General features: G+C 59.1%; 1 protein-coding gene and 1 long non-coding RNA gene across 9 annotated transcripts in view; one reads left to right on the top strand and one right to left on the bottom strand.

The window, feature by feature from the left end:
- LOC113620506 (uncharacterized) overlaps positions 1 to 20,355 on the bottom strand; it is a 28,960-nt gene extending 8,605 nt beyond the window's left edge. For 2 of the 6 annotated variants that reach the window (XR_003432796.1, XR_003432795.1), the window contains exons 1-3: positions 20,010 to 20,353; positions 10,142 to 10,202; positions 1,616 to 3,550 (exon numbers count right to left, since the gene is read on the bottom strand). This is a non-coding gene — a long non-coding RNA (uncharacterized LOC113620506). Of the gene's footprint in view, positions 1 to 1,615; positions 3,551 to 10,141; positions 10,203 to 20,009 lie in introns of all 6 variants that reach the window. The other 4 variants (XR_003432798.1, XR_003432799.1, XR_003432794.1 and 1 more) reach the window with 4 other exon arrangements.
- Positions 2,300 to 22,611, top strand: RARG (retinoic acid receptor gamma). Of its 3 annotated transcripts, none has more exons than XM_027106414.1 (9): positions 2,300 to 2,509; positions 6,530 to 6,861; positions 17,629 to 17,777; positions 17,994 to 18,135; positions 18,804 to 18,964; positions 19,166 to 19,342; positions 19,734 to 19,938; positions 20,333 to 20,491; positions 21,322 to 22,611. In XM_027106414.1, exons 2-9 carry the CDS (start codon positions 6,678 to 6,680, stop codon positions 21,519 to 21,521), a joined length of 1,377 nt encoding a protein of 458 aa, XP_026962215.1. In that variant the 5' UTR covers positions 2,300 to 2,509; positions 6,530 to 6,677; the 3' UTR covers positions 21,522 to 22,611. The 3 variants fall into 3 exon arrangements, with proteins under 3 accessions (XP_026962215.1, XP_026962217.1, XP_026962216.1); XM_027106416.1 differs by having other exon boundaries at positions 2,401 to 2,509; positions 21,290 to 21,464; XM_027106415.1 differs by lacking the exons at positions 2,300 to 2,509; positions 6,530 to 6,861 and adding an exon at positions 12,376 to 13,440.
- The last annotated feature ends 778 nt before the right edge of the window (positions 22,612 to 23,389 follow it).

The following is a 23,389-nucleotide window of genomic DNA, read 5'->3' as shown; positions in this document are numbered from 1 at the left end:
AGACCCCAGTCATTGGGTCCTGGGGAGAGGCGGGGGCGGAGGCGAGGCAATCCCGAGGGGAGGGGCCGGCACAGGGCGGGTCTTCCTGGGCATCGCCCCCTGGCTGCTGTCGTTGGCTGGGGACCGTACAGGCTGCCAGAAGGGCGGAGCCACAGTTACCAAGACAGATGGACAAACACCCACCAGAGACAAAGACAGAGGCAGACAGACAGACAAACCAAGACAAAGAGGAAGGCAGAGACAGATGGAATTCCAGACCCGCTCTCTCTTTCCAGGCTACCCAAGAGTTTTGTCCCCCGTTAGCTTCCCTGGCCCCGTTTGCTACCCCGGCTGCATAGTCTCAGAGCTCTAGCTCTGGGGGACCAGACCCTGAGCCCCTGTAAGAAGGAGAAGGGGAAGAGTTGAGAAAGGGCTACCCAGCAGGGAGAGCGTTCCAGGGGTGGGTGGTGTCTGGTTCTGTGTCAGGATGCCCGGCCAGGGGCCAGGGAGGGAGTGGTGCTCTCACCCGGTTCATGAGGACAGGAGACTCATTCACTGTAAACCAAGTGCAGATGTGCTGGGAGAGGGAAGGGGAATTAGGGCCACACTCACGAACCGCAGCTGGGCCCGCCCTCCTTCCGCCAGCTACCACCACCACCAGGGCAGGAGGGGTTAACTTCGCAGGCTCCTGACGGGGATCCCTGCCACAAAGGCTGAGTGCCATCCCACCCCAGCCTGGACGCCTCGGTCCAACTCTCCGACACCCGCCCCTCTCACACTGCTGAGAGCTGCTCCCAGGGTAACCAAGCAAAGTCAACAGCAGCCAGGCCACCTGGGGACGGGACCCTGGAGTACCTGTTCCCGGCTCTTCCCACCCCCAGTGTGAAAGGGAGGGCCTTGTCTGCACCCCATCAACGGCTCCTGTTCTCCTGAGAGAGCCACAGCAGGCCCCTCTTTCCTCTCCCCTTCGCCTGACTCTGGCTACCAGAAGTGGCCTTTCCCTTTCCCCGGAGGGAGGCTACCTGGTCCCTAGGGTGGCAGTGAGGACAGAGCAAAGTGATTCCGGTATGGGAAACGTGACGTGACCAAGACTCAGTGTCCCCAGTGCTGGCCACCCCAGAACTGTTGCTGGGGAAGGTCCCTTGGGCGCATCTCTCCAGCCGAGTCCAGCCCCCACTGCTACTGCTGCCCTTCTCCACTTTCTCTCTCCCACCCTAGCTCCTGTAGGAATGTTGGAGCTCCATGTATAGAGCTTGGACTCTTCTCTTGCTCTGCCCTCAGTAGAATGGACGCTGACGCCCCGGGGTTCCTACTCTAGGACTGAGAGTCTGTGGTGGTCACATTGAAGTCAGAGAAATGTCCCCATCAGACCCTGACACTGACACTGGTTGCACGTGCCTGCACACACACACACGCACACGCACGCGCGGCTGGAGTCAACAACATCTGTGGTGCATCCAGCAGGCAGGCAGGCAGGCAGGCAGGCTCTAGGTAAGGCAGACACACCCCCCGACTTGGGCTTTCCCCCTCACACCCAGCCCCAGGCTCCTTCCACTCCCAGCTACAGTTCCCCTTGCCCTCCACCCCAGCCTAAATGTAGGCAGCCAGGGACCCAGAAGCCCTAGCCCAAGCTTACTCAAGGCAGGGTGACAGGGAAGAGGTCTTGAAGCCCGGGACTTAGCATCCGCACAATCTCCACTAGTTCAACCAGTTTGCTCTTGGGACCAAAGGACAGGCTGGGGTAGACAAGCGGAAGTGGAGCCTACTTTGACCTGCAGGTGAAGGCTAAGCGAAGGGTAAAGACAGTGGCATCCGCTCTGGCATATCCCTGCGCAGTCACTCCACCCCTTGGGGGGACGTGGATACAGCCCCCCACTGCCTACCCTGCAGAGGTACGGAAACTGGCCTCCGTGAACCACAGCCCGGCCAGAGGACTCAACCAGTCCCCCCAAATGGCAGGAAGGGGAAAAGTGCCAGAGAGAAAGGGTAGCATCATGGGCCCAGGACACTGACCTCTTCTGCCAGCCTTGCCCGGCCTCCCGGGGACGGAGCCAAGGAAGCCCAGCAAATGGGCGGGACAGAGACCCAGGCGTCCTGGCCCGCCCCGCCCAGCCCCCCTCCCACCCACCCCGCCGCCCCCCCGCCCCCCAGCCTCAGGGCACCGAGGAGGGAGCCGGGCAGGGGCAGGCGGCAGGGGAGGGAGGAGCGAGGGCGGGAGGGGGAGGAGGGAGCCAGGCTGGGAGGGATGTTGGGGGGGTGGGGAGGGAGAAAAAGAAAGAAAATATTTTCCGTGTCCCCGCCTGCAGAGTCAGTGTGCGGTTTGGGAGAAAATGTGTCGGATATTTTGGGGCGGTCACGTGGGCGGGCGGGCTCCGAGAGGCCCCGGGACCGTCCCAGCCTAGAGTCTGTGCCCCCCCCAGAGCCCCCCATCACCGAGAGCCCCTGCCACTGCGACGCTCTATCCCCGCGACCGCCCGACGCCGGGACCTCGGGGCTCGGCGGCCTCCCTTCCCCCTCCCTCCCCCTCCAGGTGAGTCAGGCGGGGAAGCAGGCTCGGCCGCCGCGGACGCCCGGGTCCTCCGGCGAGGTGGGCCGGGGGCGGGGGCGCCGGGAGCCACGCCGGCTCAGTTCCCCCCCGCGCTGGTCCGGCTATCCGCAGGGGTGGAGGGGGACTTCCTGCCCCGACTTGGGGGTCAGCCCTGATGTGGGAAGGGAATGGGGAAGATTTTAGACAGGCTGGGTTGGGCTGGGCTTTATCCACCCTTCACTGCGGTGAGTAGTCGGGGAGAGCTTTGAGGGAAGAGTCTTCAGCCAGGGGCCTTCTATCCTATGTTTGTGCCTGGAGTGTGAGGGCAGATAGGGTCCCCTCTTGCGGGGAAGGTCCACCATCCGCCTCCCCTGAGGCTTTCCCTGGGGAATCCGAGGGGAGGATTTCTGGTCCGCGCTGATCCTTCCCTAGTGGAATGCCACAGCTTGGACAACAGAAGGGCGAGGAAAAGGTCCAGAGGCAAGTGATTCTGGCCGTCTGGGTCCAGCAGTTTGGAGAGACAAATGGATAGGATAGGGGTCTGTGAAGTTGCCTTGAACCGCAGTGCAGGATTCCCTCTCATATCCGCAACCTTGGGTGTGAGTCCGGGCTCCCTCCAGCCAAGGTCGGGGGCTCCTCTGGAGTATTCTTGAGGGGAGCCCGAATGGTACAAAGGAAGAACAGGGAGACTGGGGCAGGGACCTGGGAGTTCCAGTCCTGGAGCCTCACTGACGCTGCCTCACTGTCTCTAGCACTTTACAGCCCAGTTCCCTCAACCTGACCCAGTTTGTAGGAGGGAATCTCTGCAGGTGGCCAGAGAGTAAGAGTATGCAGGGTTGGGCAGGGGGTGAGGTGGGGTGGTGGGCAAGGGAGCCCGAGGAGGGACCCGTAGGGCAAGAACCTGAGATGACTGTGCCCCTTCAGGGCCCACATCCAGGGCAGCTACCGTCCGAGTCCTCAGGTCTGAGGCTCCTGCCCTTACCCCTTACCATCACTCCTCAGATGCTGACTGGGGGTTGAGGACCACAGGCAGTGTCCCATATCCTGGAGGCGAGAAAACAGAGGACAGGGAAGGGGGCAGGAGGCAGTGTGTGAAGGGTGCCTGGAGCTTGGGTATCCCAAATAGGGAAACACACACTCACACACACATGTACACACACGCCGTGGCTTAGAGCCTAATAGGCAGCACAGGGCACACACCCCCGTCCCGGCACACCCCCACCCCCTGGCTCAGAAAGCCACCCAACTGGCACCTCCAGTTCCCCCCTCTGCCCCACCCTACCCATGCCCTCTGATGCCCACACACATTCCACCGGCCTTGCCTGCCTGCCTCCTGGGTACTGCCCCTCCCTGGGGCCAGTGAGGTAGAGGGAAGGCACCTGGTAATGGGAGGTGGAGACTCAAGGGTCTGGACTCCCTCAAGGGTGGCACGAGGCCAGGGAAACCCAGCCCACTGTTGCCTCCCGGGGAGCAGGCTGGGGGCCCAGGCTAGAGCAGAGGATGCCCGGGTTCTCTGCCCAGGCTGGGGATGGGGTCATGGAAAAAGGTGGTCGTGTTTATACAGAGGGGAGGGGGGCAGCGGGTGGAGTGCAGCCGACAAGGGCAGCTTTGTTCCAGGCTCTGAAGCGGGCAGGACGGCAGAGAGACGCCCCCCCACCCCCACCGCCTCCATCCAGCAGCCCCCTTCATCCATGCCCTCCCCTCAACTCCACCTCAGCTCGAAGAGAAGCAACTTCTCAAGGGCCCCTTTCCCCTGGTCAGCCCCCCTCAGTCTGAGGTGGCACCTTGGGAGGAAAGAAGTACATTCTCCCTTCCTCAGGTCCCCCAAAGTACCAAGACCTCTGGGTCCCTAGTTTAGGATTTCCTTTTACGCTGTGTACCACTGTCTTCAATTCCTTGGTCCCTTCCTCTACCCAGGACTTAGGACCCTCCCCTTCCCTTCCTAGCCAAGGCAGAAAACCAAGGCTCAGAAGTGGGATGCGTCTCTGTCCCCTTCCTCTGTTCACTCAACTCTCAAGTTCCTTCTCTGAGGCAAAATAAGAGGAAGGCCAGGGAGAGCTTGGCTCCCTCACAGCTTCATTCCTCCGTAAGGACCAGGAGCCCGAGCATCCCTCTCTGGGACCCTCGAAGTCCTCCTGCCCCACCCCCAGGTCTCTGTTTCCCACCCGCAGGTGAGAAGCAAAGATAGTGAGTGCTGGAGCCCAGAGCCGGGTTCTCAGTCTAGGCCAGTCTGGGGAAGATGGGGTGGGGGGGACCTCTAGTAGCTTCTCATCCTTAGCATTGGAGGGGTTAATCCACCTGGAATGTGGCCCAGCCTGTTGAGCTATGGCCCAGGGGCCTCAGGGGCCCGGACGCCTGGCTCTACCTGGGCTTAACCTGGGACAAGGACTTCAGGGAATAGGGGAAGGTAAAGGAGGTGGATCCTGGGGGCTCATAGCTCAGACTTTTAGGGCTTGGGGAGACACTGGGCTGAAGAGTCAGGGTGCTGGGGAGCTGGGTGGTGGCTAGTGAGGGACTGAGTGAAGGGTGGCGGCTTGGGGTCTGAGTTCCTGTAACCTCCATCCAGTTTACCCTCAGGAGCTTGAAGGCCAAGGCAGATGAGAGATAGAAAAGGAAGGAAGAAAAAAAGCAGAGGTACAAAGACGGAGCGATATTGATCTTAGAAGCAAAGACTGATGGAAAGAGATGCAAAATACCCGTCATCTACTTCTGGGCCTGCCCACCCCAAGGACTCTGTGTTTCACTCTCTCTCGGCCCTTCTCTGTCCTTCTTCATCTAGTCCATTATGGTTCTGGCTGGTAGAGGAGGCCTCCAGGCTGGGGTGACTCTCCTTCCCCAGCCCCTAACTCCCTAGACAGGTGGGTAGTTCTGAGGCTCCTGGGAAAGCCTACCTTTCCCGTGTCAGAGCATCAGGAGAGGAACCACCTGCCTGGCCCTGGGATTCCCACTTCCTCTTTCCCTCCTTCCCCTCCCCCTCCCTTGGGCTCAGGTTAAAAACCTCTGAGGTCAGGTTACATTTGAGGGAGGGGAGGATGTAGGGAGGGCTTCCTATAAGCAGAGGGCTCAGGAAAGAGAGAGAAGAGATGGAGAAGCAAAGTAAACTAAGGACAGGGAGAGGAGCTTCTTAGCATCATACCTGGGACACAGCGGGGCTTCCATTAACCTCTGTGGATTTGAGGAGAGGTTAGGGAGGGAGGGATAATTGGAGACAGAGACAGAATTGCGAGGGGAAACCGGGAGAGGGAGTATTGAGGAAGGTGGAAAGAAAGGAAATGCAAATTAAAAGAGAGGTATGGAGGAAGAGAAGGTACAAAGAGAAAGAACCGGAGACATTTATATAGCATTTAGTATGTGCCCTATATTATTCTAGACACTTTACATATGGTAAATTATTTAAGCCTCCTAATAACCTTATGAAGTGAGGCTTATTATGATTCCCAATTGACAAAGGAGGGAACTGAGGCCCAGAGAGATTAAGTAACACTAATACATCCAAGGTCCTGCAGCTGGCAAGTGGTGGGGATCAATTCAGGTAGTCTGGCTCCAGAGTCTGTGTTCCAGAGAGGTGTAACATTTTTTAACAAAAATGTTAAAACAGATACGTTTGCTTTCTCCAGGATGGTAGAGAGTTTGAGTCTTGGCTCTACTCTTTACAGCCATGTGACCTTAAACTAGTCCCTAAACCTCAGTTTCCTCATCTGTGAAATGGGAATCATAATTCCTACTTCACAGGGTTGATGTGAGGGTTAAATCTAGTGTCCAGCCCATGGTGGTGTGTAATGGTCACTTCTTAGCCTAGGAGTCCTCTCTGCCAGGAGTTTGAAGACCGTGATTCACCTTGGAAACTCAAGTTACCCTTCCAGGAGAGTTTCTCTGAGCCTGCATCAGCACCTGCCCTGCCTCCCCTACTGTGTGGCAGAGGGCAGCAAGGAGGGAAAAGACTCCAGCTGGGAGAGGGCCATGGGGCTTGGAACCTCAGAGCGATCATTCTCTCATCCCTCCTTTTCCTTTCTTTCTCCTTAGGAGCCTTGGAGACCCAGTGAGCAGGCCAAGCAGGGCGGGCACGGAGCCTCCCAGGCCAGGGCAGTGGGCATGGGCGGGGGCTGTGGCTGAAGAAGTCCCCCGCCCACTGCAGACCCCAGGGGATTCAGCCTCCCACACTGCAGCCGCCATGGCCACCAATAAGGAGCGACTCTTTACGCCTGGTGCCCTGGGGCCTGGCTCTGGCTACCCAGGGGCTGGCTTCCCCTTCGCCTTCCCAGGGGCACTCAGGGGGTCTCCACCTTTCGAGATGCTGAGTCCTAGCTTCCGGGGCTTGGGCCAGCCTGACCTCCCCAAGGAGATGGCCTCTCTGTGTGAGTCTCAGGGATCTTGGGGGATGAGGGCAAGTGGAAACAGGAGGGCATTTCGTGGGTGGATGATAGAGAAAATTGGTGTCCCGGTTAGGAAGACAGGCAGGGCTGGGGGTTTGATCTAATGGAGGAGGTGACAGGGGTAGCCACGAGGGGGTTTGGATGTGGAGCCAATGGACGTGCTTGCAAATGAGAGTTCTCCTGTGCAACTAGAATGGGAAAGTAGAACGCCTAAAATTTGGGGCTCTGCAGTTGCCTCCTGAATGACTCAACTAGCAGGGAGAACCCCTTTGTATGGGCAGCCAAGGGTGGGTCTGGTGAAGTCTGAGGCTGCTGCCTGCCTGCAGTGCGGGGTGTGGGGAGCCAGGCTGTGAAGTGGAGGAGTCTGGGAGGCCAATACCCCAACTCTGTGATCAAGAGGTAAAATTGTTCTGAATTAGGGGGAGCCTGCAAAAAGAGGAATGGAACCTAGTGCCAGGTGCCCAAAGATGTGTAGGGTCAGGAAACTTCCCTCTTGGTTCTGGGAGGGTGGAAACAGCAGCAAAGAAGGTAGCTCTTGTACCATAAGTAATCCGGGGAGGTGCAGGGGGTGTTCCAGAAGCATCCTCTCCTCCAGCCATGTGGGTTGTGGACTCCTCCCCTCTCTCTAGGTCTGGCACGGTACCCACATGCTGTGCAGATCCCTACTTGTCCCTCAGGCCTGCCCTCTTTGGGTGAAGCCTTTGAGTGCTGACAGCAGAAGCCTTAGGCCTCCCTTCATCCCTCTGGATCCCCTCTCCTTCCACTTGGTAGCTGTTCCTCCTCGCTAGGCCACTACAGGCGTGGATGCCCATGAGCTGGAAGGCTGGGATGCTGGCCTCAGTGTGGGAGCTGGTACAGAGAAGCCTCCACCTGGATAGAAGGGGAGGTGATAGAGAGAGGGGCAGTTCCAGAGAGAGAGAAAGAGAGAGGGAAAAGAAAAGACCAGAAGATAAAGACATCCTTTATAGCTCCATAAGCTGAGAGAGAGAGAGAGAGAGGTGGAGAGAAGGGGCCTGCCTTTAGGAGCACTCAGAGGGGTGTGCGTGCGTGTGTGTGTGTGTGTGTGTGTGTGTGTGTGTGAAGGGGTGACTAGGCCTGGCTGGCAGCTCTGCTGGAAAGAGCTTGCTCATCTAGAGAAGGGGTGTGTTGTGTGTGAGAGGCCATATGCAGTTGTGTGTGCACGGCATGGCCCTGAGACGCTGCTCACATACAGAATTCCAGGGTTGCAACAAAGAGTCAGTGTGAAGAGTGAGGCAGTATTTCATAGGGCTGCTGACGGTGTGTCTGGGGTTTGGTGAGGCCGGCCGGTGGCCTGTCTGTAGTCCAACAGGGGTTATTTGGGTGGCACGCAGGTGAACGAGAGAGCACAAAGCCCCCCTATCTGGAAACCTCAGCTGGTCTTCCCCTACCTCATTTGCACCCCAAGAATCTGTCCCAGGGTCTGCGGGGTGGGAGGGAACCACCCTCCCCACATGAATGTACTTCTTGCAGAGGGCAGTACAACTCAGTATCTTGGGACTTGATTTTCCAGAGTTCCTGAGGCAGCTAAGGGAGCGTGAGTGAGGAGGCAGAGTAGAGAGAGTGGTGGCGGGGAGAATGCCGAGAGCCAGCAGCCAGTCCCCAGTGAAGTTCTCCATGTGCCCCTGTGCCCTGGACACACTGAGACCAAGGTCAGGGTTCAAAGTGAGGTCAAGGTAGGGGAAGCGGTCAGACTAGGCTGCATCCCCAAAGGTCGCCCTGCAGGAGGAGGGGCTGAAAGAAGAAATCCCAGGGAGGAGTCAGAACCAGGGCAGGTAGCTGGGGAGGGTGCGGCTGGCAGCAGGGGGACAGGCCTGGGCAGAGAGGGGGCAGTGGAGTGGGGAGGAGGGGAAGGCCTGGGTCCAGACAGCTTGCATGGGAGTGGGGCACGCAGCACCTAGTGGTGAATGAGAGGGACCAGTGGGGAGAGGAGGGGATCCTGGAGTCTGGGAGACCTCCCGCAGTGGGACAGTGGCTGAAGGGGGAAAGCGTATTCTCTCACTTCTCTGCCCTGCTGTCCCTTTTTGGCTGGGACATCTAATGGAGGGGGATTGGAGGCCTAAGTCTGATGCCAAAGCCACACTCACCTGGAGTCTGGGTCTCTTTCAGCCTCTCTCCCCTGATCTGTGGGAGGGACTGGGGATGGTCCCTGAAGGAGTCTGGAACTTCTCCCTGGGGCTGGCTCCTGAATCCTACTGCTGGGTCCCTAGCACCTTGGAGACATCCATGTTGAGAAGGGCAGCCTTGCTCCATCTGTTGGGGTGCTCTAGGGGCCTGAGTGGTTAAGACAGGCGTCTCAGAACCTCATGGTGGAGGAGGGTAGTGGGAAGGGGAGCACCTGCGGCCGCCGGGGCAGCACAGGCCTGTGTGCGTGGGAAAGCGGAGGGGTGTGTGTGTGTCTCTGTGTGTGTGTACACACACGCACACAGGTTTGGGTGTGCTTGCTCACACACATGCATAAAACCCTGCTATCTGTGTCCTCGTGTATCTCCATGTTTATGAACACTGGTGAGTTGTATGTTTGTTTTATCGAGACTGCAGGGAACAGAGTGTGATGGGAGGGAAGGGAAGCCTTGCCCTCCTCCCCGTCTTGAGGAGATAGCTGGTGTCCTGAGGACCTAGCTCTGCTTGTCCTCTGAACTTGGTGACAGTGTCTCTGGGCAAAGGAGCCCAGGCTGCACCATATACTAAGTCACATGGAGAAACTGAGAGCAGGCTGGCACAGGAAGAAAAAGAGTTCTACTTAAAAGAAACTGAAAAAGAGAGACTCAGAGACCTAAACGAGATGAGAGGGAAATAACACAGGCTGAAAGGCGCAGACACAGAGAGAACCCAGACTCCGGGAGAGGCAAAGGGCCTTGTTAAGCAGGCGGTACCGGTGGTGAGCAGGCGGCAGCGAGGCCTCCTCCAGGAAAAAAACCCAGCCGACTGCCTCCTTCCCCTCCCCTCCCTGGTCTCTCCTGCTCAGGCTCGGGCTCCAGCTCCAGGCCGACACAAACGGGGCTTTGATTGCAACAGGAAACCTCTCTGGCGGGGGGAGCTGGGCAAGCTGCCGCCGCTGGGGCCCAGGCTGCACCCCCCTCTCCTGGCCCCCTCCCCGGTCCCAGCCCCCATCCTGCCCAGCACTCCTGCTTTGGGGCCCGTCCCTCATTCACACCTCCCTATTCCTTCGCTCCACTGCTGCCCCCTCCTCCAGAGACCCCTCCTATTGCCCTTCAGGTGGGACTCCTAAGTTAGGACTTACCCTTGGGGTGGGGCCTCCTTTGCTTTGAAATGCCCCAACTTCAGTTTTTTGAGGGAAGGTTCTGGAAGAAAAGGAGAATTTAGCTTGAGGAATTCAGAGCCAGTTATCCTCAAGCCCCTTCCAGAAGGTGGCAGGAGGGGAGGAAAGGAGGGATGAAGGGGTTAGCTGTTCCTCCCCGCACAGCCTCCTGTTGGCCAAATTCATCCTTGCCAGGGTGGTAGAGGCTCTGAGGGGTGACCACACCAGATTCAGTGCGAAGGGCTTCATTAGTGGGGGAGGGGTACATTTCTCCTTGCCTCTGGGGCCATGACTTTGTGGGGCTCTAGCTGGGAGGGGTGCGCCTTGGTGGTGGGGATCACAGGGAAGGGGGTGAGTCAGGCAGCAGCCCCCCCTCATACTCCCACCAGGCTGGTGGAGAACATCTGGTTCCCATGAAATGCTAGAAGGCTAATGGGTCTAATTGCTGCAATAAGGGCTGGGGGGACTTTGGGGAAAAGAGGGGGCACTAGATTCCCCCATCCTCTTACCTTCTCCTCAAGGCTAAGACTGTCTAGAATGGGGGGTCGTGGTTGGAGGTTAGGGTGGGCCTGACACCCCAATGCCTGGTCCTTTCTAAGGCCCCCTCTCCCTGCAATGCCTGGGAAGCACACACAGATGGGGTGATGAGGAGTGGGGTGCATCTGGTGGAGAGAAAAGGGGGCTATTGAGAACTCATGACTTCCTGGAGCCCTCCCCCCACTCCTCCTGTGCCCCACTCCCAACCCCCCTCCCTGTGGCCTGGCCACTTCTGGTTCTAATTACCAACCAGGCAGGCCTGACTTAATTGGGACCTTTCAGATTTCGGAGGGGGAAGGGTGGGGGGGACTGACAGCCTACAGTTGACTAATCAGGGCTCTCTTCTCCCCTTATTTTGGGGGTACTCCCCACTTTGCACTTAATTGACTTTTTTTTGCCACTGGCCATGTTCTGATTCAGAAGTCTGTCACCCCTTTTTTCTTTTTGTGGGGGATGGCTGGAGTCAGAAATGGGGTATTTGGGGTTGGGGGCAAGAACAGGGAGCTCAGGCTGGACTGGAAAGAGCAATGCATTCCCTCTTCATCCCTGCTACGAGTCCCCCGAGTCGGCCCTGCCACCCCGCGGCCCCCCATCCGCCAACCAGGCCCTCCTTCCCAGCCCTGCCCCTTTCAGTCCCCGGCAGCCACCCCGGCCCCTCCTCCGCGCCTGCCTTCCCTTCCCTCGCCTACTCTGGCACCCCTTCCTGCTCTTTATTCTTCCAAACTGGCGCCCCACTCCTGCGGCACCCCAGTGCGCCCCCCACCCGGTACAACAGATTCTTAGAAAAGCGCGCCCCGCCCTGGCCCAGCCACCGCCGCCGGGAGGGGGAAGGGGCCGGGCCGGGCGCCTCTCCCGCTCCCCCGGCACTCCCCTTGTGAGCGGCGCTGACAGAGCCGGCTGGGCCGGCCCGCCGGGCGGCCGGGCGGCCGGGCGGCGGGCGGGGCGCGGGGAAGGGGGCGGTTTCCGGGAGTCGCCGCCGCTGGCGCTGTCCCGGGGCCAGGGTCCCCGACTCGGCCCGGCTCGGCGAGGGCAAACTCTTGACGTGGCCCAACTCCCGCCCCCCCACCCCCTTCTCCGCCGGTCGAGAGCACTCAGTGCCCGGAAGGGGCCCGCGAGGGAGGAGTGGGGCGGCCCTCGGAGATCCGAAGGGCACTAAGTGTGGCGTTGAAGGGGAGAAGGGGCAGTTTGCCACTGGTGGGGGTATTTAATGACTCTGAGAACGGTTACCGACCAGACGCGCAGTTATTGCCGAAGAGGCACTTGGCACTTGGGGGCGACTGGCACGGTAGCGACTCTGGGGGCGGGGAGCTGGCACTCAGGAAGGCAGTGTCGTCCGAGGCGCAGCTGGCACGGCGGGAGCAGTTTGGGGTGGGAGTCTTGTGCTGAAGTCAGGTTCGAGGAAGGGGCATTGGATGAGCTCCGGGAGTGTCAGCCGCAGGATGGGGTTTGGGGGACTCGGAGGCAGGCGGCCCGGGCCGCGGCGGAGGGAGCACTCCTCGGCCTAAGAAGGGTAGACTCCGGCTGCGCAGGAGGGGCGGGGGGGGGGGCTCCGCGGCGGCGCGGGCTACGGCCTGGGCGGGGTGGGGCGGGGCCGGGTCAGGAGGAGGTGAGCGCGCCCGGCCACCCGCCCCGAGGGGGGTTCCCGGAGAGTTCACGGCGGGAGCGCGCTCCGGCCCTCCGACCGGGGGTGGGAGGACGGGAAGGAAGGAGCAGGCCGCGCGCGCCGAGCCGCAGGAATGTGATGTTCGGCCCTGCAGCGCGCGCGCGGAGGGAGAGGGAGGAGCCAGGCCTGGGAATGAGCGGGTGGAGGTAGTGCAGGTCCCTGGGCTCTGGAGAAGTGCCGCGCGCAGGGAACTTACATGTTTCCTCTCCCCAGTCCTCCTTGACACCCCTGCCTGTACTGACTTGTGTAAAAAAAGGAGCGCTGGGGGGAGGGGAAACTCGAAAGGAAATGCGTGTGCTCGGTTTCTCCACTCTTTCCCCCATCCTCGACCTTGGCACGCGCCTAAGTGCAAAAGCTTGCAAAGCCTCCGAGCAGTGGAGAGAGAATCCTTGCAAGCGTTCTCCCGAGCCAGGTGTGTTTGCAAAAACGTGTGTACACCTCTAATTTTATGCGCGTGCAGACATGCATGTGCACTATTGCCTATTTGCAGATGCGTGGTGCCTGCCAAGATAAATGCATGCTCGGATGTGTGTCTGAGCAAGCAAGCGCGCCACGGTGCGAGTGCGTGTCTTCCACTCCCAGCTCTGCTCATCTTGGTGCCCGGCCCCCTTAGCGCTCCAAGCCCCACCCCCCACCCGGCCGGGCTTCGCTTTTACAAAAAGTCTCCCCAGTGCTAGCCGCCGAGGCGCCCAGAGTGAGGCGGACAGCGGCTGGAGCGGCAGCCCCGGCTCTGCGCCCCGCCCAGTCCCTTTCCCCTGCTGGGGATCCCCTTCTTCCCCGCCCACCCCTTACCCCCTATGCAGCCCGGCGCCCTATGCTAGCCCTCCCCCTCCCCCCCTCCAGGAGCGGGGCGCCGCCGGGGGAGGAGGGGGAATCGGCTGCGGGTCCTCGGTGTTTCTAGCACCCAGCTTCCCTCCAAGCCGGGTCGCGATGTACGACTGCATGGAAACGTTTGCCCCGGGTCCGCGACGGCTGTACGGGGCAGCCGGACCCGGGGCCGGGTTGCTGCGCAGAGCCACCGGCAGCTCCTGTTTCGCCGGACTCGAGTCTTTTGCCTGGCCGCAACCCGCCAGTCTGCAATGTAGGTACCCGAGCCCTACATTGGGGGGTGGGGTGCGGGGTGCAGGACAGGCAGCGGCTCTCTCGTTCCGTGTGTAAAAGGTGGACTTGGGTTGCAAGCGGAGATTCTGACCCTTTCCATGTGAGGGCCGGGTGTGTAGGAAAGAGGTACTGGCCCTTTAAACGTGGGGGCCTCAGCGACTCCTTTGGGTGTGTACAGTAGTGTTTGGAGAGTGTGTGTGTTTTTTATGGTGGGTGTATAGCTAGGACCTGTGGTTGGTGACCCTCCAGAGTTCCCGGGGATAGGGAGAGGCCGAGGTGCGTTGGTAGTTTGTGCCGGCAGGTCCGTGGCCCGGGAGGGTTATGGCACCCAGGACCGTGAGTGGAGTTCGTAAAGTCCATGTGGGAAGTCGCGAGTGTAAAAATATTATTTGCAGAGCGTGTGCATCCCTGGAGTGTGCAACGCCTCGCTTAGGCGGTGCGGGTGTGGGCGTAAGGGTCTCTCCAAGCAGCGTCGCCCTCCGCCAGCGTTGGCAGGTCCGCATGGCCCCGTGTGGGGATGTTTGTGACTTGAGGCCGGGAGGGCGTGTGCCCTGCGTGGCTGCGGGGGCGGTTTTGGAAAGTGCTGTGTTCGAGCGTGCACCCTCTGTGTGTGCTGCGTGCGGGGTGTAAGGGGTTGTGCACGCAAGCGGGGCCAGGCTGGGTTCTGGCGTCCCCCTCCCCCATTGAGAAAAGAAATTTTAGGAAATGTGTATAGGGTTGTGTGCACTTTTTCCTATGGCTCGAGCCCACAACTTCAGTAGGAAACGAAAAGTTTCAATAAAAGTTGGGCTTACGGTGAGGAGTGGCCTGGAGGTGGCAGCGGCGGGGGGAGCGGGACTCCTGGGTCCCCAAATATCCACCTTCCCTTTTCTGTGAAATGGGAGATGCCAGGCCTGGGGCCCTGGAACCCCTTTCCAGAGCGGTAATAAAAAGCCGGGGATTGAGAGGCAGTAAAAATGAAGTCCAGATGAGAGGCGGCTTTGAAGCCCGGGCTGAAGTGCCTGGCGGGGGTAGGGGGGGTGGGGAGGGGAGCCTGGAACACCCCCGAATTTCCCCGGGCCTGGGACGGCGCTCGGAGCCCGGGGACGCGGGGCTGGGGGGCACGCTGGGAAGGGGCGGGCGGCGGGCGCCCTGGGAGTGCGCGCGCGGGGTCACTGAGCCCCCGCCAACGCGCCTCGCTCCTTGGCACTCGGCAGCGCTGTTTACGAGATCAGCTTTTTTTTTTTTTTTTGGTCTTTTGGTTGCAGGGCAGAGCTGCTCAGATTTAACAACTGGGAGACTGGAAGAGGGAGGTGGCAAACAGTACCGTGAGGTGGGGTGGGGCAAGAATGAAAAGCGTAGCATTTAAAGGGCGGGGAAAGTGTGAACTATTGCCTTGCACCAAATCCTTGTGAATTCTTAACCTTCTCTCATGGCCCAATAGAATGGGGACGTGGGGTATGTTGGGAGGGGTGCTGAGATGGAGAGAATCTCCCAGGAAGGGTTTTTGCGGGGGCTGGGCAGGAACCCCATCCTTTTCAGGCCCAGGGAAGCCTGTGGGACTTGGCTGGCAGTATGTTTTTGCATTTCAGTTTGGACCAACAATTTTGGCCTCTAGGGTCTTGGTGGGCCTCGGGCCTGCTCCACACACTTTCAGAGAGAAAGTAGTTTAGACCTGTGTGTGTAATCCAGGGAAGGAAAGAGGTCCTTTGGTGTGTTTGTATCTGGCAGCGTCGGTGTCCTGGTGCTGCGTTGGCAGGCCGTGGGTGTTTGGGGGCAGAGCTTCTCGCTTGCAACGGTGAAGCGAGCGCTGGGTGTTGTGTGTCCTCCTTATGACTTGTGCATCCAGCTCCACGGTGTGGCTGGAGTGAGTGTGCCTCTGTGCCCGCCTGCCTGGGTGTTCTTTTGTGCCAGGGTCCCGCTGGGGTATAGGAGCCCACTGGTAAAGTGCCTGCTTTTGTGCCCAATGTGTTGTTGAAGTGTGAGAGTGTCTCCAAGGAGGTGTGTGTCAGATTGTGAGTCCAGGCTTCTCGGCCCTGGGCCTCGCAGCTGGGAGTGTTTACAGCCGGTTATAAAGAGTTTGTTTGAAGCTCCGCACAGCCTGGCCAGGAATTTCCTCAATTTCAGCAATTTGGGCTTTAAAAGGAGAAAACCCCAGAGCCACCCCCCTCCTCCCCTGCAGGGGCCCCTGCTTAGCCAGGAGCAGCATCCCCCCGGTGCTGGGGTCTCTGCCCAGGGCTGAGAAGGGAATCTCAGTGGAGTGACAACGATTAGCCTTCCTGTGCCCTTTGCTCCCAGACTGACCAGAGCTACTGGGCTGCGCTTTAGGGTTCAGGGACGGGAGTGTGCCAGAGGGGTTCCGAGAAGGGGTGACAGTACCACGCATATGAGAAAAGCTGCCCCTGGGCCTGTCTCCCTGCCACCCCCAGTCTCATAATAATTGGCTGGCAGTGGCCCATGCCAGTCTGACCACACCCAGGCCCTTTTGCAAGAGAGGAAATGAGGCAGCGCTCTGCGGGCAGGGAGGGCGTCAGCGCCGAGTGAGCACCACCCCACGCACTGGCCTGTGGGCAGCACACGTGCCCTCAGAGGACACCGGGACCATCCTGAAAGGCATTCCAGCCCACCCCCCATCTCTCAGCACCAACCGCCTCCCCGGGGCCCGACCCCGGATTTCCCACCAAGTCCTGAATAGACTCCAGGCACCCTCCTTTCCTCCCCTCCTCTCTCCTTTTTCATTGGGGAATCTCACTCCAGCTGGATTCTTATGCTAATTGAGTGTCTGTGTGTGCCGGGGGGTGGGGAGGGCTTTCCTCCTGTGGGGAGGTGGAGCTAGCCTGGAACCCCTGCGTCCGGGCCTTCCTTCTGTCCTTCGGGTGGCCTGGGTGGACTTCTGACCAGGTGGGCTACAGCAGGTTAGAAGGAAGAAGGTGTTCATGAGGTGGGTGCCAGCAAGGGACGCTCCTTAGGGAGGGTCTTAGGGTTTTCTTGCGTTAACTTAGGCCCTCCAGGTTTGGGCAACTGGTCCTACAGGTTGAATAATTTATAGATTTTTTTCAAGCTTCTGAAGATCAGCCACACACCCAGAAGAGGTTTACTCAGCAGCCTCCCAAACAGAGGGCGTCCTCCCCCCCCGCCCCCCCCCGGCACTGTGCGTGGCATGGGCGGAGATCTCTTTTGAGCTGTGTTTGGGTATTTGCAGGGGAAGTTTAGGAGTGAAGACACGGCTCAGAGAGGGTCCAGAGATGGCTCCCCTCCCCCATCAGCCCTGTTTACCCACTGTCGCCTGACTTCTCTGCTTTGCTACACCCCCAGCAGCTTCTAGACCTGAGAATCTGAGCAAATACCTGTCTCCCTTTCCCAACTTCTCTAACTCCTGGCCAGGTCACGTAGATCTAGTTAGAAGACCTGAGAGCCTTGGCTCCACCATAACTGGCAGTGTGGCACTGGGCTGGTCGCTTCTCTCTCTTGGCCTCAGTTTCTTTGGGTGTAAAATAAGGCTGTTGCATGTGCCCTAACCTACCTTCCCAATACCTGTGTCCCATTTCCTCCACTGTCTCCGTGGTTTCTGGGGAAAAGGACACTGGCGATTGTTTGGGGGGTGATATGAGGGGGAGAAGCTCAAGGATTGTCTACCCTGTACTGCTTGAGAGAAAACGAGGTTCTGTTCTGCCTCCTGAACCTCCTGGCCATTTAGCCAGGTGCTAGCCACAGGTGGTCTGGAATTGGCCTCCTCACACCCAGATCTATGGCCTCGTGAGGAGGAGAAGGGTAGGAGGGAGACTACCCGGCAGGGACCCGATGTGAGAGGGAGTGGCTAGAGAGTTAAGAGCCACGGGCCGTAACACACCTACTTTGTAGCTGGGGAAACTGAGGCCCAGAGAATTTAACTTCTGGGATGGCCTCGACCTAGAATTTGGAGAATTGAGCAGTGTCCCGTAGGGCATTATTGTAGGGGGAGATGGCCAGACTGGGAGGTCGTAGTGGTTGTTTAGGGGTTTCTGGACGTGTTTACTATGGGGCTGTATATGGGTTGTTGGGACTTTAAATCACTGTGGTGGCGATGGTGTTGTCACCGCTGAGCCAGAGGAAGAAGTGGGAATGGGGGGGGCAGTGTGTATCTGATGAGGATGCCTAGAGATCTGAGGGGTCCTTCTTCCCTGACCCTCACATCACTGCTTCCCCACAGCGGTGGAGACGCAGAGCACTAGCTCAGAGGAGATGGTGCCCAGCTCGCCCTCACCCCCTCCACCTCCCCGGGTCTACAAGCCGTGCTTCGTGTGCAATGACAAGTCCTCTGGCTACCACTACGGGGTCAGCTCTTGTGAAGGCTGCAAGGTGTGTACGTGCTGGAGGCGGGCGCACTGGGCATCCAGTTACCTGCGTGAGATCAGAGACTCACTGGGTGTGGGTGGGTATCCCTCTGAGGTGGGAGGGACTGGCTGCTTTGCACAGAGGTGGTTAATAGATTGGCTCAGGCCTGCAAGGCCTGTGAGAGGCTGGTACTCCCAACATCCTGCTTCACTGACCCTCCTCCCTTACCCCCAACTCCAGGGCTTCTTCCGCCGCAGCATCCAGAAGAACATGGTGTACACATGTCACCGCGACAAAAACTGTATCATCAACAAGGTGACCCGGAATCGTTGCCAGTACTGCCGGCTACAGAAGTGCTTTGAAGTCGGCATGTCCAAGGAAGGTAGGCCCTCAGGCCTGCCTGGGCAGGGGTGCTCCTGTCCTAGCCTGTGGTTGCCACCCTCTTCCCACTGGCCACCCCCACTTTCCTGACCTCTGCAAGTCCAGCCTCCAGCCGCCCTGGAGTGCTGTGCCTCCTCCCTGGCCAGTCCTATTTGATTAGCTCCATTCACCCAGGAGACCCCACCCCTTCCCATTCTCCCTTCTCAGAGCTTAACCCTTCCTCTGAATGAGTGAATGGGGGTTACCGGTGCACATTCCCTGTTTCATGGGGAAGTTAGGGGGGCTTGCCAGTCCCCTCCCCTGCTCCCAGGACTGAGCCTGAGGTGGATCTGGGGTGCCCCCCCTCCCCTGCACCATTGTGCTGCCAAGGCTATAAGTGGATATCCTGCTGCCTGCATATCCTGCCCCCCCTCCCCAGCTCCTGCAGGGTGACAGGAAGGGCAGGATGGAGCCGAAGGGCCTGGGGAGGGAGCAGGGCCTGCAGGCCCTGGGTGGGGCTGGGGAGAGCCAGCCTGGGAATGGGAGCTAGTGCGGGAGACAGGGAAACTGAGGCCCCGCCCAGGGTCCCAGGGAAGGGATGCTCCGGAGCACATTAAGTTAGGGTAAGAGGGGATACCCAGAGGGAGGTTCTGAGGGTCTTGATCCTCTCCTTGCACCTCCACCCCCCAGCTGTGCGGAATGATCGGAACAAGAAGAAGAAAGAGGTGAAGGAGGAAGGGTCACTTGACAGCTATGAGCTGAGCCCCCAGTTAGAAGAGCTCATCACCAAGGTCAGCAAAGCCCATCAGGAGACCTTCCCCTCGCTCTGCCAGCTGGGCAAATACACCACGGTGAGGAGTGGGCAGGGCCCCAGTGAGGGCAGGGGAACATTGACTTTGGAGAACGGGTAGGGGTTGTGTTGGAGGCCATGGTCCGGTGCTGACAAACAAGGAGGGCATCTGAATGCAGAAGGGAGAGCCTGGGGTATTGGCAGAAAGAAGACAGCGCCCAGGATAGGCCTTCGTTTGTGTTCTAACCGGACCTTCCTGCAGAACTCCAGTGCAGACCACCGGGTGCAGCTGGATCTGGGGCTGTGGGATAAGTTCAGCGAGCTAGCCACCAAGTGCATCATCAAGATTGTGGAGTTTGCCAAACGGCTGCCCGGCTTTACGGGGCTCAGCATTGCTGACCAGATCACTCTGCTCAAGGCTGCCTGCCTGGACATCCTAGTAAGTTAAGACCCGTGGCCTGTCTTCTGCCACAGCCTGACCCTCATATGAGACCAAGGAGCTGGTCCACACAGAGATTTCATTATCTCTCTTCCCCCCTCCAATCTGGGACTCCCCAGATCTCCTCGAAACCCAAGCTCTTTTTGTCTTAATCTCTGCCCCTGAGATCTGACCCTAGACTTCTGGGTGCCCTGCCTCCTTCTGACTTCTCTTCCCTCCCCCAACTTCAGACCCTCCATCTCTCTGCCTCGCTCCCCCTGCCAGCTTCAGGTGGCCCTCCTTCAGGACCCAACCTCCTCACTTTCCACCTGCACCTCATTCCCTCTTTTCCCCGTCCCCATAGCGCTGCTTCCCAGAGACAGCACTAACCCTGCCCCCTGCCTACCTCCAGATGCTGCGGATCTGCACAAGGTACACCCCCGAGCAGGACACCATGACCTTCTCTGACGGGCTGACCCTGAACCGGACCCAGATGCACAATGCTGGCTTCGGGCCCCTCACAGACCTCGTCTTTGCCTTTGCTGGGCAGCTCCTGCCACTGGAGATGGATGATACAGAGACAGGGCTGCTCAGTGCCATCTGCCTCATCTGCGGAGGTGCGGGGGCGCCCCCTGGCGTTTGCTCGGACTGCTTTCCCACCACACCCTACACCCGATTGATCTCCCACCTGGCGGGAGACCTTGGTCCCATCCACAGACTCCTCAGCTCCAGTACAGACTCCCCGGCAGCCTGCAACAAAGGACAAGAAGAGGGGAAGAGCCAGGGGGAGCTGAGGAGACCCCCGATACCAGTGCTGACATAGAGGTCTGGGCAGGAGTGATTTACCAGAGAAAACCTCTTGCCAGAGGCGGGGAAGGGATTGGAACAGGGGAGATGTCCTGGGTGGGGCTCATGGTCAAAGTTTGGGGCCTGGAGGGCCATAGGGCAGGGCCACTTGTCACTGTCTTCCCCATCTCTTCCTCTCTCACTCCCCTGTGCTTGTCCCCCCAGACCGCATGGACCTGGAGGAGCCTGAGAAAGTGGACAAGCTTCAGGAGCCGCTGCTGGAAGCCCTGAGGCTCTATGCCCGGCGGCGACGGCCCAGCCAGCCCTACATGTTCCCGAGGATGCTCATGAAGATCACTGACCTCCGGGGCATCAGCACCAAGGGTTAGTCGGGAGCGAGCCTCCCCTCTCTCTTCCCGGAGCTGCTGGTCTCCTGGGTCAGGCAGAGACAAGAACAGAGTGGGTGAGAACCAGGCAGCCTACACGAGCATCCTAGCTCAGCCGCATCCTAGCTCAGCCACTTGCTAGTGGGGACACTTGGGCAAGTGCTTTTCTTTTATTGTTTTTCTGCTTGTAAACTGGGCTAGACTTACAGCTACCTCCTAAGTTCTGTGAGGATGAAACGAGTGAACACACAGTGGGCTTAGAACTGCACTGAGTTACAAATTCAGTTCCTCCGTTGCAGTAGCCACATTTCCAGTGCTCAGTAACACTGTGCAGCCAGGTACTCCTGCGCTGGACAGAGGAGGTATTTCCTTCATCACAGAAAGTTCTATTGGACAACACTGGTTTAGGAGGATGCCTGGAAGATAGTGTTTGATAAATATTAGTTCTAATTATAAATGTTATTAAGAACAGACCTAAAAAAAAAAAAAAAAAAGAACAGCCCTAGGAACAACTGGCAAGCTATGGACAATGGGGGCGGGGGTCCAGGGTCCAGGGAGTGGGGCTGGAATTGGGCACCACGTGATTTTTGAGGAGACAGCCTGAAAGGATGGGACAGATGGGCAACAGGCTTGGCAGAGAAGACAGGCAGAGGCTCCAGGCAGAGGAGCAGTCCCCGGGAACCCTAGAATAGGGAGAGGGTGACAGAGGTGGCAGGCCGGTGCTGGGAGCCCCCAGAGGGGAGCTAGAGGGCAGTCCAGCAAGGTTAAGGTGTCAGCCTTAGGGGCTGTACCTCAGCCCCCCCGAACCTCCTTGTCCCTCCATTGCAGGAGCAGAAAGGGCCATTACCCTGAAGATGGAGATTCCGGGCCCGATGCCTCCCCTGATCCGAGAAATGCTGGAGAACCCCGAAATGTTTGAGGACGACTCCTCGCAGCCTGGCCCCCACCCCAAGGCCTCCAGCGAGGATGAGGTTCCTGGGGGCCAGGGCAGAGGGGGCCGCAGCCCCTACCCTGACCAGGGCCCCTGACTTCCCCTGTCTCAGGGGTTGGGGGCTCCAGGCAGCAGACTGACCATCTCCCAGACACCACCAGTGACTGAGGGAGGACCTGCTCTGCCCTCTCCCCACCCCTTCCACTGAGCTCCTTGTTTTTGCCAAAGTTTCCAGGGGTGCCTCCGTGTTCATCCCCTTCCTGCTCTAACCGGCTCCCTCTCCAGTCTTGGGAGCCTGCCCTGTTCCCTCCAGGAGAGAGGGCAGAGGGGTGAGCCTGAGTTTGGACTCTAAAATCTCAGCACTGCCCCTCAGACACCAGGGTCCCAGGCTCCCCAGGGCAGGAGGAAGACCCTGCCATTCCACAGCCCCTTCCTCTGCCGGGTGCTTAGGCCTCTGGGAGCAAATAGGAACACTAGAGACCAAAGGGAGGGGGGCGTAGGGGGAGGGCTGAGCCCACCCTCTTGCCCCAGTCCTTGGTGCCTAACGCTGCATAAGGCACCTGCTGGGTGCACGCTGCCCGCTGTGCCCCCGTCCTCGTGTCAGGTCGGGCCCTGCATTTCTGTGGGGGGCCAGAGGGTGAAAGGGACAGAGGCAGGTCCATTCTGCACCTCTTTGCTTGGGCCCAGAGTTTACCTTATGCCCTCAGTTACAAGCCCCTCCCCCAGTCCTGTCATGTGCCTTGGGCTCCCCCTGCCCCCCATCTCAGCCATGGGGCAGGAACCCTCCTACACTACAGAGGGGCCAGGGGATCCCTCTCCCCCTGGTGCCTTCCCCCCGTGACCCCCAGAGCAGCTTGGCCCAGGGAGAGGGGGGGTGGGCACTGCTTAGCTGATCCCACCCTGACCCCGAGGAAGCCTCTATTTATTTATTAGCTTTTGTTTACACCCTGGAATTGACCCCTTCCTCCAGGGGTCTTGGGAGGGGGAGCCCAGGGCCCCTGTGACCCCTCCCTTCTTCCTCCAATCCCCAGTTTGTATTTAGCTGCCAAATAAGATTTCCACTGGCTCCCCTTTTTCTCTGGGGGGGTCAGGGTGCTGTCCCCTCCCCTGTTTACATCTCCCCTCCACCCCGCTGTGTCGCATATTGCTGAGTTTTCTATTTTTGCAAATAAAGTGATGGAAACTCATGGGATGTGGCTCCCTCTAGCGGGGAAGCAACGAGCTGATCTGCAGAGGGACTGGGTGGGGAGGGTGGATTTTGCAGCTTTCTTAGGGGAACTAAAGAAATAGGATGAAATGTATCTGGTTGGGTGTGGTGGGAAGGTGGCGGAAAGGGAGTCCACAGGGCCCTGTCCTGAGTGTCTGGGCCTCCGTGATCACCAGGTGTTGGAGCTTTGATTGGACTCTGTGAACCTCTAGTAAGGTCCTGGGCCTCAGAGGTCTTTAGGCTATCCCCACCCCCAGTTCTGTATACATGCACATCTGCCCTTCTCTGGGGAGGAGGTTGATGCAGTTTCAATTGGTTGTCATGAGGGTCCCTGGCCCCAGAAGAAAAGAACCACGGCGTACATCTAAGTTACAGTGTTCCTGCTTTATGCCAGCCCCTTGCCCCATAAGCCGCCTACACTGTGACCCCACTATCACCTTCTGAGTCACTCCTTCTGCCCCCACCCTTCTCCCTGTGACCCTGCTTGCCCTCCACGACCCCACTGTTACCTTCTGTCCTAATACCTCTCCCTGCCCCTGCATGCCTTAACCTCTGCAACACCCCAACCTCAGCCCCATTGACTTTGGCCTCTGCCACTGCGCCCCTGGACTCTTCCCCTGCCCCCTGTGACTCCCCGTTAACACCCACCCTCACCCACCTTCTTCCCTGGGACAGTGCCTTGCCTACCTGCGCCTGGCTGTCTTCACCGATGACCCGACCGGTGCATGTGGGGGAGAGAGGTTGAGGATGTGGGAGTG

Source organism: Aethalodelphis obliquidens, unplaced genomic scaffold, assembly GCF_003676395.1.
Source record: "Aethalodelphis obliquidens isolate GAN/ISIS:26980383/991018 unplaced genomic scaffold, ASM367639v1 scaffold8, whole genome shotgun sequence".
NCBI lineage: Eukaryota > Metazoa > Chordata > Mammalia > Artiodactyla > Delphinidae > Aethalodelphis > Aethalodelphis obliquidens.
Note: the sequence above shows the minus strand (reverse complement) of the source record. Positions and strands in the feature narration are given on the sequence as shown.